The 12,997-nt window shown below is 39.7% G+C and overlaps 1 protein-coding gene across 1 annotated transcript; it reads right to left on the reverse strand.

Moving 5' to 3' along the window:
* Positions 1-267: 267 nt before the first annotated feature.
* POLR2D (RNA polymerase II subunit D) lies at positions 268-12,930 on the reverse strand. The gene is made up of 4 exons (XM_020886351.2): positions 12,818-12,930; positions 10,317-10,497; positions 4,415-4,510; positions 268-1,454 (listed from the first exon to the last, which is right to left on the reverse strand). The coding sequence occupies exons 1-4, from the start codon at positions 12,888-12,890 to the stop codon at positions 1,376-1,378; spliced, it is 429 nt and encodes a 142-aa protein (XP_020742010.1). The 5' UTR covers positions 12,891-12,930; the 3' UTR covers positions 268-1,375.
* Between the last annotated feature and the right edge of the window lie 67 nt (positions 12,931-12,997).

Raw genomic sequence — 12,997 nt, forward strand, 5'->3', positions numbered from 1 at the left:
TGAAGCAAGCTAATAACAGCTAACATGTACTGGGGTATAGTGTATGTCAGATACCAACAGGCTCTTTTTAATAATTTTCTCATTCAACTTTCAGTATCTATTATTATCCACATTTTACAATTGAGAACGCTGATGAGTCTCAAAGAAGTGAAGTCGCCCAAGGATGAAGAGTACTTCCTCAAGGAAATACTCCTTTAATTGAGGTATAACTGACATTTCCTTCAAATAATGGTGACTTAGAAATCATGTCATTTCAGAAACTGAAAATAATTTATAAAAATAAGAAAACTTTATTTTTGCCTTAGAAGCTGACATAAAACAGCCTTGACTTTTTAAAGCCAACTTTGTTCTTTCCGCATCCTTATCCTTGGATCATGAATTTACTTGGCATCAATGAGTATGCCAAAGAAAAATCCCCAAACTGAAGAAAACAGGCGTATTTCCCCTCTAAAAATTGAGAGCCAAATATTCAGCTATTAGAGTAAAGTATTTTCCTTGCAACCAGTCTCAGATTGAGTGATGTCACTCTAGTGGCTCAGCAAGTGGCAGGCTCCCTCCTTCCAAACCACCATGGAAGGCCTGCTGCTGAGAAGGAGGCCAGACATCTGGACCTGAGGCCCCACGTGAGGGCACAACAAAGTGCTCCCTGCTTCACACCCGGCCTAGGAGGGGAGTCTCAATTCAGGAGTGACGAAGTAAGTGCTTTAAGAACACATACTCCACATATACGTTCCACAGGAATCCAAGAAAAAGGCACAGTGCTTGTCCAGCAAAAGGCTGTGTGCTCCACAATACCCAGCAGTTATCCTCAGGGTGACAGATGAGCTGCTTTTCTCAGAAACCCCTTTCCTGTCTCCGGGGTTACGCACAATGATGCCTGGGCTCTATATCCTTTCTTTAAGAATTTCAAACAGTGATATAGGTCTGGTTTAATTCTTCCTTTTGCATTTAGGTAAGACTGTTTCCCATACTAGTTTTACACGTTCTAGAAGAGCTTAAAAAACTATGAACACATTGCTATTAAAACATGACATGTTAGGAATCAAAATAACACAAGGGCCAAAGACCATGATATGAGGCAGTCAGTAGTGTTGCTTATATGCACGTCCCCCCACCTCGTCCTTCCCAGAGGCAAGCTCACACAGCCATGAGCAGCTCCTGCAAGGCTTCGCCAAGGTTGTACAGGTCATCACTGGCCAATAGTCAAGCTTGAAATAGCAACCTAAACCATAACACAGCACTGGGTTGTTCTATCCAAAGGAAGGCCAAGTGTCTTATGCAACAGAATTTCGGTGCGAGTCAGCCCCAGACTCTGAGCGAGGGGCACTGTGCTGGGGATGTGACGTAGCTCCCCAGCAGCAGTGATATCTGGAGACTAATACTGAAAGCTGCGCTTGGTCTGGATGTCATCAAGAATCTGCTGTAGCTCCTCATCTTCAAACCGCCCCTCCAGGCTACAAGAAGAAAACCAAAAGTGAGTGTCACAGCAACTGACAGTGCTCTCACCCTCTTCTTTCATAGATGTGGATCTTGGAGCACCGCTGGCTCATCTCTCCGCTCACCCCTAAACACTGACACCTTTACATTTCAACTCAATTTCTTTCCTTTCCTTTGAAAACATTATTAAGTATTTCAAATACAAAAAAGGTATAGAAGAATTATCCCTACTTGACTCATTAATAAATACTGACAGACACAAATCAATGGTTCTGTGTGTGTGCCCCTACTCCAAAACCTTCTCTTCCTTTCCTAGGAGTAACAATCATCTTAAATTTGGCATTCATTATTCCTACATATATTTTTATACTTACTACTGTATACATAAATGTACCCATAAGCAATACATAGCACTGTTTTTAAACTATAAGAAACAGCATTGTACTGTATGTATCCTTCTGCAATTTTTTCACTCAACATTCATTCTGGCACATGTTGACATTATCTCACATTGTTCTAGTTCACTTATTTTTTTCACTGCTTTATAATAAACATTGCAAGACTGCACAAAGATTTATTTATCCAGTCTTGCAGACTGAAGACTGTTGGCAAGTTTCCACTATCGCTAATAATGCAGCAATATACACTGGAATACATGTCTCCTTTTAAACTATGTTTGAACTGTTTTTAGGACACATACCCAGGAATGAATTTTGGGGTCATGGGGTGTATTTAACTTTACTGGATGTAGCCAAATTATTCTCCAAAGTGACTGTATTAATTTGTACTCCTATCATCAGTGGACCAGAGTTTCAGCTGTTTCACATTTTTGCCAACAACTGGCATACTATAAAAACACTGGTCTCACTACAAAGGCACTCATTCTCCTGGGCTGGCCAAAAAGTTCGGTTTTTTTCCTTAAGATGGCTCTATTAGCACTTAGTTGTCTTTAATTTCATTCAAAACAATTTTGTTAGATTGTATTGTGACAGCTGTCATATCAGCATGCATTAAAAAAAAAAAAAACTTACCAAAATTGAATTTTTGTGTGGCCACTTCTATACTGAAAAAAAGCAACATTTTTGGCCTATTATGCTTTATTTCAAGAAAGTAACACAACTGAAGTGCAAAAAAAAGATTTGTGCAGTGTATGGAGAAGGTGCTATGACTGACTGAACACATCAAAAGTGGTTTGTGAACTTTCGCGCTGGAGATTTCTCGCTGGACGATGTCCACAGTCAGACAGAACAGCTGAAGTTGATAGCAATGAAATCAACACAATAATTGAGAAAACAATCAATGCTATACCACGCAGGATATAAGATAGCCAACATACTCAAAATATCTGAATCAAGCATTGAAAATCATTTGCATCAGCTGGTGTCTGAGTTCTTTTATGTCTGAGTTCTACATAAGTTATGCAAAAAAAATAAACCAAACCCTTCTTTACTGTATTTCCTGTGCAATTCTCTACATGAATGTAACAAAAACATTTTGTTTTAAAAACAAAGTTTGAAAGGCGATGAAAGTGAATACTGTACAATAATGCAGAATGGAAGAGATCCTGGGGCAAGCAAAATGAATCAGCACCAACATGCCAAAGGCCAGTCTTCATCCAAAGAAGGTGATGTTGTATATGGTGGGATTGGAAGGGAGTCCTCTATTATGAGCTCTTTTTGGAAAAGATCCCAATTAGATCAACTGAAAGCAGCACTCGACAAAAAGTGTCAGGAATTAGTCAACAGAAAATGCATAATCTTCTATCAGGATACCGCAAGACCAAATGTTTCTTTGACAACCAGGCAGAAACTGTTATAGCTTGGCTGGGAAGTTTCGATTCATCCGCCATATTCACGGGAGCCTCTTGATGAAGGTAAAAGAGGAGAGTGAAAAAGTTGGCTTAAAACTCAACATTCAAAAAACAAAGATCATGGCACCTGGTCCCATCACTTCATGGCAAATAGATGGGGAAACAATGGAAACAGTGACAGACTTTATTTTCTTGGGCTCCAAAATCACTGCAGATGGTGACTGTAGCCATGAAATTAAAAGACGCTTGCTCCTTGGAAGAAAACCTATAACAAACTAGAGAGCGTATTAAAAAGCAGAGACATTACTTTATCAACAAAGGTCACAACTAGTCAAAGCTATGGTTTTTCCAGTAGTCATGTATGGATGTGAGAGTTGGACCATAAAGAAAGCTGAGCACCGAAGAACTGATGCTTTTGAACTGTGGTGTTGGAGAAGACTCTTGAGAGTCCCTTGGACTGCAAGGAGATCAAACCAGTCAATCCTAAAGGAAATCAATCCTGAATATTCATTGGAAGGACTGATGCTGAAGTTCCAATATTTTGGCCACCTGATGCGAAGAGCTGACTCATTAGAAAAGACCCTGATGCTGGGAAAGATTGAAGGCAGGAGGAGAAAGGGATGACAGAGGATGAGATAGTTGGATGGTATCACCATCCAATGGACATGAGTTTGAGCAAGCTCCAGGAGATGGTGCAGGACAAGCCTGGCTTGCTGCAGTCCATCCATGGGGTTGCAAAAAGTCCAACACAACTAAGCGGCTGAACAACAAATTCACCAGACACTGCACCTTCAGATTTCCATTTATTTTGGTCTGTACAAAATTCTACTAATGGAAAAAATTTCAACTTTTTCCTCTTCAATAGAAGATGGTAAAAGGCACCTGGAACAGTTCTTTGCTCAAAAAGATAAAAAGTTTTGGGAAGATGGAATTATGAAGTTGCCTGAAAAATGGCAGAAGGTAGTGGAACAAAATGGTGAATACATTGTTCAATAAAGTTCTTGGTGAAAATGAAAAATGTCTTTTATTTTTACTTTTAAAACCAAAGGAATTTTTTGGCCAACCCAATGTTGGTGATATCCAGATAGCACACAGCTTTTAAATACAGTAATTCTACTTGCAGGAATTTATTCAACATACACAGAACTTTTCACCACCAGCACTAACCTTGGGATCAGAGCCTTGGACTCCTCAGCAGTCTCTGGACAAAGATTGGCTAAACAGGCCAACTCAAACTTATGAAGCTTCTTCTGGAGCAGCAAGCTGATACAGGGGAGAAATACCAAAACAAGCCAAATGATGAATAAGAAAAAGGGGATGAAATGTAGGTAGCAAGGAAGAGAAAAATGTAAAGTATCTGCAATCTTTCCGTTAAGATTAGGTTTGCTATAAAATCCCACATTCAAATCAATTCCTGTTCCTGTTTCTCTTCCTGGAGAGCAGGAAGCTATGAATCAGGCAAAGACAATAAATAATCTGAGCACAGTAATCTGAGCACACCTAAGAAGGATTCTTGTGATGAAAGCTTACCAAAAAAATGCTCTCTACCCAGAGGACCATACCATCTTTCCCCCAAGAATTGATTTTGTTGCTTTCTGCTCTTCCTACCATTGTTCTTTGCTTCCTTTGTTAATTTTATGTCTTAACACACGATGTTAGATTTCCCCGATCTAGTAGGCATTTTGACTTGGAGGAAATTCTCTTTTTTAAAAAAATTTTTACTTGATTTTTGGCCACAATGAATGGATTGCAGAATCTTAGTTCCTTGAACTAAGGGATCGAACCCAGACCCTCTGCAGTGGAAGCGCAGAGTCCTAACCACTGGACCACCAGGGAATGCCTCAAATTCTCTTTTACATGTATCTAAGAAATAAATATAGGCATATCTTGTTTGTACAAATCTGTGTATAAGCTGCATCTTATTTTAAATGTACTTCTAGTTCCAACTGTGAAAAAGAACATCATTAATACAAATCACATCCTGGATTCTCACACATCTACTATTTTTTCTAGAAAGATAATATCATTTTAGTAGAATATTTTATCGAGTCAATGACATCAACTACATGTTAAATTTTCTAAACTTTAAAAGATATTTAGTTTATCTATCTATCTATTTTTTCCTGTCAGGGGTCTTCACTGCTGCACGCGTGCTTTCTCCAGCTGCAGCGAGCTCCGGCTTCTCGCCGCGGAGCATGGGCTCTGGAGCACAAGCTCGAAGCTGTGCCGGGTGCCCTCAGTTGCCCCTTGGGCACGCGGACTCTTCTCAACCAGGAAGCAAACCAGTGTCCCCTGCACTGAAAGGCAGATTCTTAATCGCTGGACCACCAGGGAAATCAAACTTCTTAAAACACAGGTTGTCTGTGGTAAATTCGGTTTCAGAAAGGACCTGTTTTTAAAAATCTTATTTTTGGCTGTGCTGTGCAGCATGCAGCTTCTTAATTCCCTGACCAGGGATCTAACCTGCATCCTCAGCAGTGAAAGCACAGGGTTTTAACCACTGGGATGCCTGTGAAACCCTTGATTATCTGATCAGACAAAATCATTTACTGTCCTTATCACTTGATTACAAGTCTACTAGTTATTAAACAAAATTGAGAAAATAAAGACAGAAAAATGGCACCCATATTACTACCTCAACAAAATCAACATTACCATCTTACTATACCATTCCAAACATTTTTCTATGTTTTAGAAATAAACTCACTCATTCTATTGTTTAACTTTTGGTCACCTAATAAAGCTATTTTCATCTTGTAAAGAAAAACTTACACAGGTTCATAATGTAGTAAATATATGTATATGGAGGGGTTTGTTTGTAAAATGAACACATGCTCATTTATAACGAACACCCTCTCAAAAAAATCCACCCAATATGGGAAAATAAGCTGAAATTCTACCCAGAAATAACTAGTGCTAACATATTCATGGAGTTCCTCTTCCCCTTCTCTACATAATTAAAAAAGAAATCATAACATATGTTATTTTATAACTGGCCTTTTTTCACTCAACAATACAGTCACTGTCTTCCACATTTACACACGTACCTTTTCCTTCGACTTGGCATTCAACAGGCATTCAACCTGTTGCTTAATTTATATAGCAAACATCCTGCTCTTGAACACTTCCCTTGCTTCCAATTATTCACCATTTTGAATAATGCATTCTGAACATCATTGTAAATGCATACTTCATTATGTATCTGATTACTGTGTGTTTTAAAGATAAATTTCTGGAAGCAGAATTATTCAGTCAAAAGATATGACCGTCTGGAAGGCTTCTGAGAGACAGTGAGTGCCCTGAAAGAGCTTTACCATTATACACTTCCACCAGCAAAAAAAGATGGTGGCTGTTTCCCTTACTTCTTACACTAGGTTTCCCATTCTTTGTCTGTTTGCTTAAAACAACTTATTATTTCAATTCAGGAGGCCAGAAGTCTGATTAAGATGTTGTCAGGGTCATGCTCTTCCTAAAGTCTCTAGGAGAGAAGCTGTTTCCTGCAGTTTCTTAGCTTCTGGTGCCACTGACAATCCTTGGTGCTCCTTGGCTTGTAAATATGACAACCATTCTCTGCTTGCATTGTCATATGCTATTTTTTCTGTCATACTCTCCTTATAAGGGTAACAGTCATACTGGATTAGAATGCACTTTAACTGAATATGACCTCATCTTGACTTTGCAAAGATTCTATCTCCATAAAAAGACACATTCACAGGTACTGAGGATTTAGTGCTTCAACATCCTTTGAGGGGACACATTTCAACCTATAACATGGTCCAAAGGGGAGAGGTTTGGTCTCAAAAGGTTCCAAGAGAAATAGTCACTGGGGAGGCTTTAAAAACATTAGTCAAAGACCCAGGCCTACTGAGGAACGGGTAAAGGACGAAAAGGGTTTCCCAGGTGGCTCAAGTGGTAAAGAATCTGCTTGCCAGTGCAGGGGACGTGGGATAGTTTCCCACTCTTTTAAAATCTACTTAGCCATTTTAGCATGTCTTTGATTTCCTTGAAGATGAACATTACTTCATATGAATTAGATAGTCATTTGAAGTTGTGATATAAATCTAGTCATTAAAGACTAAGTTCATTTTTATAAACTGGGTGTCATCTCTTACCTTTTAGAGCTCTTAACATCAAGGATTATCAATCCTTTCCCAGTTTACTTATACTTACATTTTAAGTATGGCAGTCTATTTGATATAAGGAAGTTTAAAGATACTTATTGCAAATTCATTTACTTATTCAACTAAAAACTAGTTACTGCCTTTAATGAAATTGACAGTGATGAATATGATCAAGTCCTTGCTCTTACAAAGCTTACAGCCAACTAGAGTTTATCAACCTTCCTCACATATAAAGTCCTACTAACCACAGCCAAAATTGTACATTCACTCATGTTATCACATAGTACTTTTATGCATCATAGTTTACATTTGCATTCTTAATTTCTAAAGAAACCAGTTTGGAGTAAGGTATACAGAGTTAAAACTCTGTTTCAAAATATTTTCCCACTAACTTAGCAAGTCACCTTTGTCATATACTGGAATCATATAAAATATAATAAATTTGGAGGTGAATCTGTTCCTTAATTTCCTATTCTGTCCCAATGATCTATCCTCACGCCAAAGTGTCACTATTTTAATTATTGTCATTTTTTAATGTATTTTAACATCCTATAGAGCAAATTCCCTTTTATTTTTTTTTTTTAAGTTTTTTCCTGACAATTCTTACAAATTTAAGATCTTTTGGGGGGTATTCATTTATTTATTTTTCACTGCTGAGGATATATTTTTCTCGGCACCATTTCAGATAGACTGTGCTACTCACTGGTAGGAGTCAAATAATCGGTGTTTTGCCTCAGCCACTATGATCTATTACCATCTTATCTTAGTTGAATTATATGGAAAATTAAGCTTTATCATGAGCATATTTGAGAGAGAGAGAGAGAGAGAGAGTGAGTGTGTGTGTGTGTGTGTGCAGGCTTCTCAGGTCGCTCAGTGGTTAAAGAATTTTTGCCGGCCAATGTTGGAAAGATCCCCTGGAATAGGAAATGGCAGCCCACCCCAGTATTCTCACCTGAAAAATTCTAGGGACAGAGGAGCCTGGAGGGTGTATATATATCAATTCCCTTGAGAATTTAGAATGGCAGTAAACGTATACATTAATTTGAAGAGAAATGACATTTTTATGGTATTAAGACCTTTTATTTGTGAATGTTTAAGTTCACCTTCATTTATTCACTTTTTTGGTGAAACAATTAGCAGTTTTGTATGGAACGTTTTCCCCATGAATACACTCAAACTTTTCACAACAGTCTATACTTCACATAGTTATATCACTTCATTTTCTGCACACTTTTTTTTTTTGTGGCTGCACTGAGCAGCTTATGGGATCTTAGTTCCCCAACCAGAGACTGAACTGAGTTGCTGCAGTGGAAGTACTGAGTCCTAACTGGACCGCCAGGGAACTCCCTCTGTACATTTAACTGATGTGAACATCTTTCAGTTTCATTTTCTATCATAATTTTTAATGACAACATAGGAGTCCATCGAATGGATTTACCACAATTTATTTAATTACTATTGAATATTTAGGTTGTTTTTCACCTTTGACTACTATAATTCTCTTTAGAGTCTGCATATATACATCTTTTTGTTCATCTGCCTTTCCTTAGGACAGTTACCTCTCAAACATTTTCACAGGAGTGGAGAAAACAAGCACCCCCAGGCAACCTGCAGGCAAAACGACTTTCTGCAACTGCAAGGATAGAAGTCTTACGATTTAATTCAAGAATTCATATACATTTTTTGTTTTACTTCACAGTATACTGGTATCTGCTTTAATGTAGAAATGTATTAAATCATATACCATCAAATAAAACTGATACTTCTTCAAGAAAGAGATGCTACCCAGTTTATAAAAATGGACTTATCCAGTGGCTTGATTTATATTAAACTTCAGGTGACTATCTAATTCATACAAATAAGGCTTCCTGTATGCTCCAGCACCTCACTGTTCCCAGAACATGTCCAACTCAATTTGAGAAGCAATGCCTTAGGGAGAATAAAGGCTAAAAACCAGTCACCATTTGAAAAGTAAAGATCCAAAAGGAATCCAAATTTATGTCTGTTTATTTATTGGCCATGCCATTAAGCATGTGGGATCTTGGTTCCCTGACCAGGGATGGAACCTGGGTCCCCTGCATCAAAAGGCAAATTCTTAACCACTGGACCTCAAGGGTAGTCCCTCTTGCTACGTTAATGAATATAATTATAAACATTATATAATTATATACTTATATATTATAACAATGTATTAATATGTAATAATGTATTATATATAATATATAGCATATATTATACAATATAATATATATATAATTGTATGATTATGTAATAATATATTCCACTAGGATAATTCCCTGGTGGTTCAGTGGTTAATACTCCACACTTTACACTTCCACTGTAGGGAGCGTGGGTTCAATCCCAGCTTGGGGAACTAGATTTCACATGCAAAAGGGCAACTAAAGCGATCTGCCACAACTGCTGAGACCTACACTCTGCAGCCTGCAAGTCACAATTAGTGAGAAGCTGGCACGCTGTAGTGAAGAGCTGATGTGCAGACACTAGGACCTGACACAGACAGATACATATAAATAGGTATTTAAAAAACACAGCAAGACCTCTAGGACATATCAAGTGAATAATAAATAAATAAGTCCACTTTATTTAAAACATAACAGGTCTGTGTGTTTATGACATGTATGTATATGAATTCATGGAATAAGCTCTGGAGGGCTAACAACAAACTTTTGACAGTAGTTACTCTGCATGGAGGTTAAGTGGGATCTGGGGTACAGAAAAAGTAGGCAAGAAGGATTTTGGCCTAACAAGCTACTTTAAATTTTGTCAAAGAAATAATTTTACTCACATGAATCACACAGACGATGCTCATGAGGTAGCAGGGGGGTGGGATGGGTGAGTGGGGATGGTGGTGGTGACAGCATTATACATGCTGTCTGCATTAATAAGACAACAGTCTGCATTAACAAGAACTTTCTTTCAGCACTCACCTACGGACACTGGCAATGGTCTCTCTGTTTTTGAAACGACTGAAACGGGCAGTGTAATTTAAAGTTTTCATGAAGACTTCTGAAAGTTCCTGCTCATCCTCTGCACTCTCATTCTGCTGCTTTCGATGCTCAAGAAGCATATGAACTTCCGAATTCAGAAGCGTCTCAGCTGTTTCAAACTCTATTTGCGAGAAGCATAAATGTCAACTGAAAATATTTCTTCCCAAGTCAGCTTCTAAATGTTCATTTGCCTTAGTGACTATCAGCAAATTTCTGCCCCTGCAGAAATCCAGAGGCTTCACATCCTACAACTGTACAGTGTTCAAACAAACAAAACTCCTTAAATTAAAAAAACCGAGACAAAACCCAAGTACCAAAAACTGGTTTATCATGAAATTCAGAAAACCACCTACCTCTCAGTTATCACACCTTAAAAAAGAAAACAAACATACACGTCCATTATGCCTACAACGTCCATGAAGCTGTCCTTGGAAATATTTCACCCTGAGTCTATGAAATACAATACTGAAAGCAATCTCTATATACATTAATGAATAGAAATACAGTACAACCAAGGAGATCCAACCAGTCCATCCTAAAGGAGATCAGTCCTGGGTGTTCATTGGAAGGACTGATGCTGAAGCTGAAACTCCAATACTTTGGCCACCTCATGCAAAGAGCTGACTCACTGGAAAAGACCCTGATGCTGGGAGGGATTGGGGGCAGGAGGAGAAGGGGACGACAGAGGATGAGATAGCTGGACAGCATCACTGACTCGATGGACATGAGTTTTTAAGTAAACTCCGGGAGTTGGTGATGGACAGGGAGGCCTGGCGTGCTGCGATTCATGGGGTTGCAAAGAGTCGGACACGACTGAGTGACTGAACTGAGCTGACAACCATGAAGTGGGCTTAGCGGTAAAGAATCCACCTGCCAATGCAGGAGACCTGGGTTTGATCCCTTGGTGGGGAAGATCCCCTGGAGAAGCAAATGGCAACCTACTCCTGTATTCTTGCCTGGGAAATTCCATGGACAGAGGAGCCTGGTGGGCTACAGTCCAAAGTATCACAAAAGAGTTGACACAACAACTTTGCGACTGAACTGCATCATCACCCATCAAGTACTAGCTAGTCCTTTAAAAGAATAGAACAGTTCTACATGATTTATGATTTCTATAGCATAATCCTATTTTTGCAAAGAATAAAGGGTATATGTGTAAGTATATATTTGTAAATAAGCATGGTTTAGAAGGATAAACACTATTTATAGTTGTTTGGGTGAAAAGGCGTGGACTTTAATGTTTTACTCTGCATATATTAGTAAAAATTTTTTTTTAAAGGAGGGTACTGTTAGAGTTTTCCCCACTTTGTTGTTGTTGTTCATTAACTTCGTGTTTTTCAGTACCTGTAAGATAACATTTTGAAGTCTTAAGCTTTCTACTTATTTTGGGTTTTTAAATTACACATTACGGAGAAGGCAATGGCACCCCACTCCAGTACTCTTGCCTGGAAAATCCCATGGACGGAAGAGCCTGGTAGGCTGCAGTCCATGGGGTCGCCAAGAGTCGACATGACTGAGCGACTTCACTTTCACTTTTCACTTTTATGCATTGGAGAAGGAAATGGCAACCCACTCCAGTGTTCTTACCTGGAGAATCCCAGGGATGGGGTCGCAGAGAGTCGGACACGACTGAAGTGACTTAGCAGTAAATTACACATTAAATCCATCACACAGCACAGAAGTTCCCTGATAGCAAACCGTGCTTTACTCGCTGTCATCTGACAAAGATCTCTCATAACCAAACTCTAGCCAGGCTCCTATGCGCCCTTTTCTCGACTAGGACTCAAGGTTGTTCCACAAAGACTTGAAGAAAACACTAACACGGTTTCTAATAGCTCAAGGCTGCATCCCTTGGATGACTCTGGTTCCTTTACAATGGCTGCTTATGAAAACTGAAGGCTGTCAAAGTAATTTGTTTGTTCCAGACAACATCTGAAGATAGGGCCCTCGTCTCACAGCCCAGAGCGAAGGGTGTGGAAGGGAAGGCGCCTAACCCCATAATCACCAGTTAAATCCAAATGAGCTTCAAACGGACCAACCCCCGCTTCTCGTAATTTTTCACTTCCCTGACTCTTTATGAGCCCCTGCTCACCCCTCTCCCTATTCCTTCATTCTCCCTTTAAAACCCCCAGTCACCTTTGTACAAATACAAGTCTAGATAGATTCCACGCTTCACGCTTTTCCCTACTGCAATAGTATATTAACCTGCCATTACCCCTTTAATGTTGGCTTTATCTTTGACACAACCGTCCAGCACTTCCCAGTTTACGGGCTAAAACAACTTAAACACGAACAAGAGGCCACCCGGGGCGATGTAAAGTTGGGCGCCGACGGCTCCAGGGCTGCCGGTGTGGGCTCCAGCTGGCTAGTTCCCGCGGTACCGTGCCCAGCGCCCTCACCCTCCTCCTCCGCTCCCTTCGCCACGCCTGCCCAGGGCGCACCTTTGGGAAAGATGAGTTGTGATGCGTCCTCCTCTACATCTCCAGAGCGCGGATCGCTACCGCCTGCCGCCATCCTCTCGCCGAGAACCTGTATTCACTCTGTCGGAAGCGGAAGCTCTTTCCGGCCTCCGCCACGGAAGGGGCGTGTCCTTGGGGATGGGGCGGGGCCCCACTGGAGAT

This window comes from Odocoileus virginianus, unplaced genomic scaffold, assembly GCF_023699985.2.
Source record: "Odocoileus virginianus isolate 20LAN1187 ecotype Illinois unplaced genomic scaffold, Ovbor_1.2 Unplaced_Contig_10, whole genome shotgun sequence".
NCBI classification, from domain to species: domain Eukaryota; kingdom Metazoa; phylum Chordata; class Mammalia; order Artiodactyla; family Cervidae; genus Odocoileus; species Odocoileus virginianus.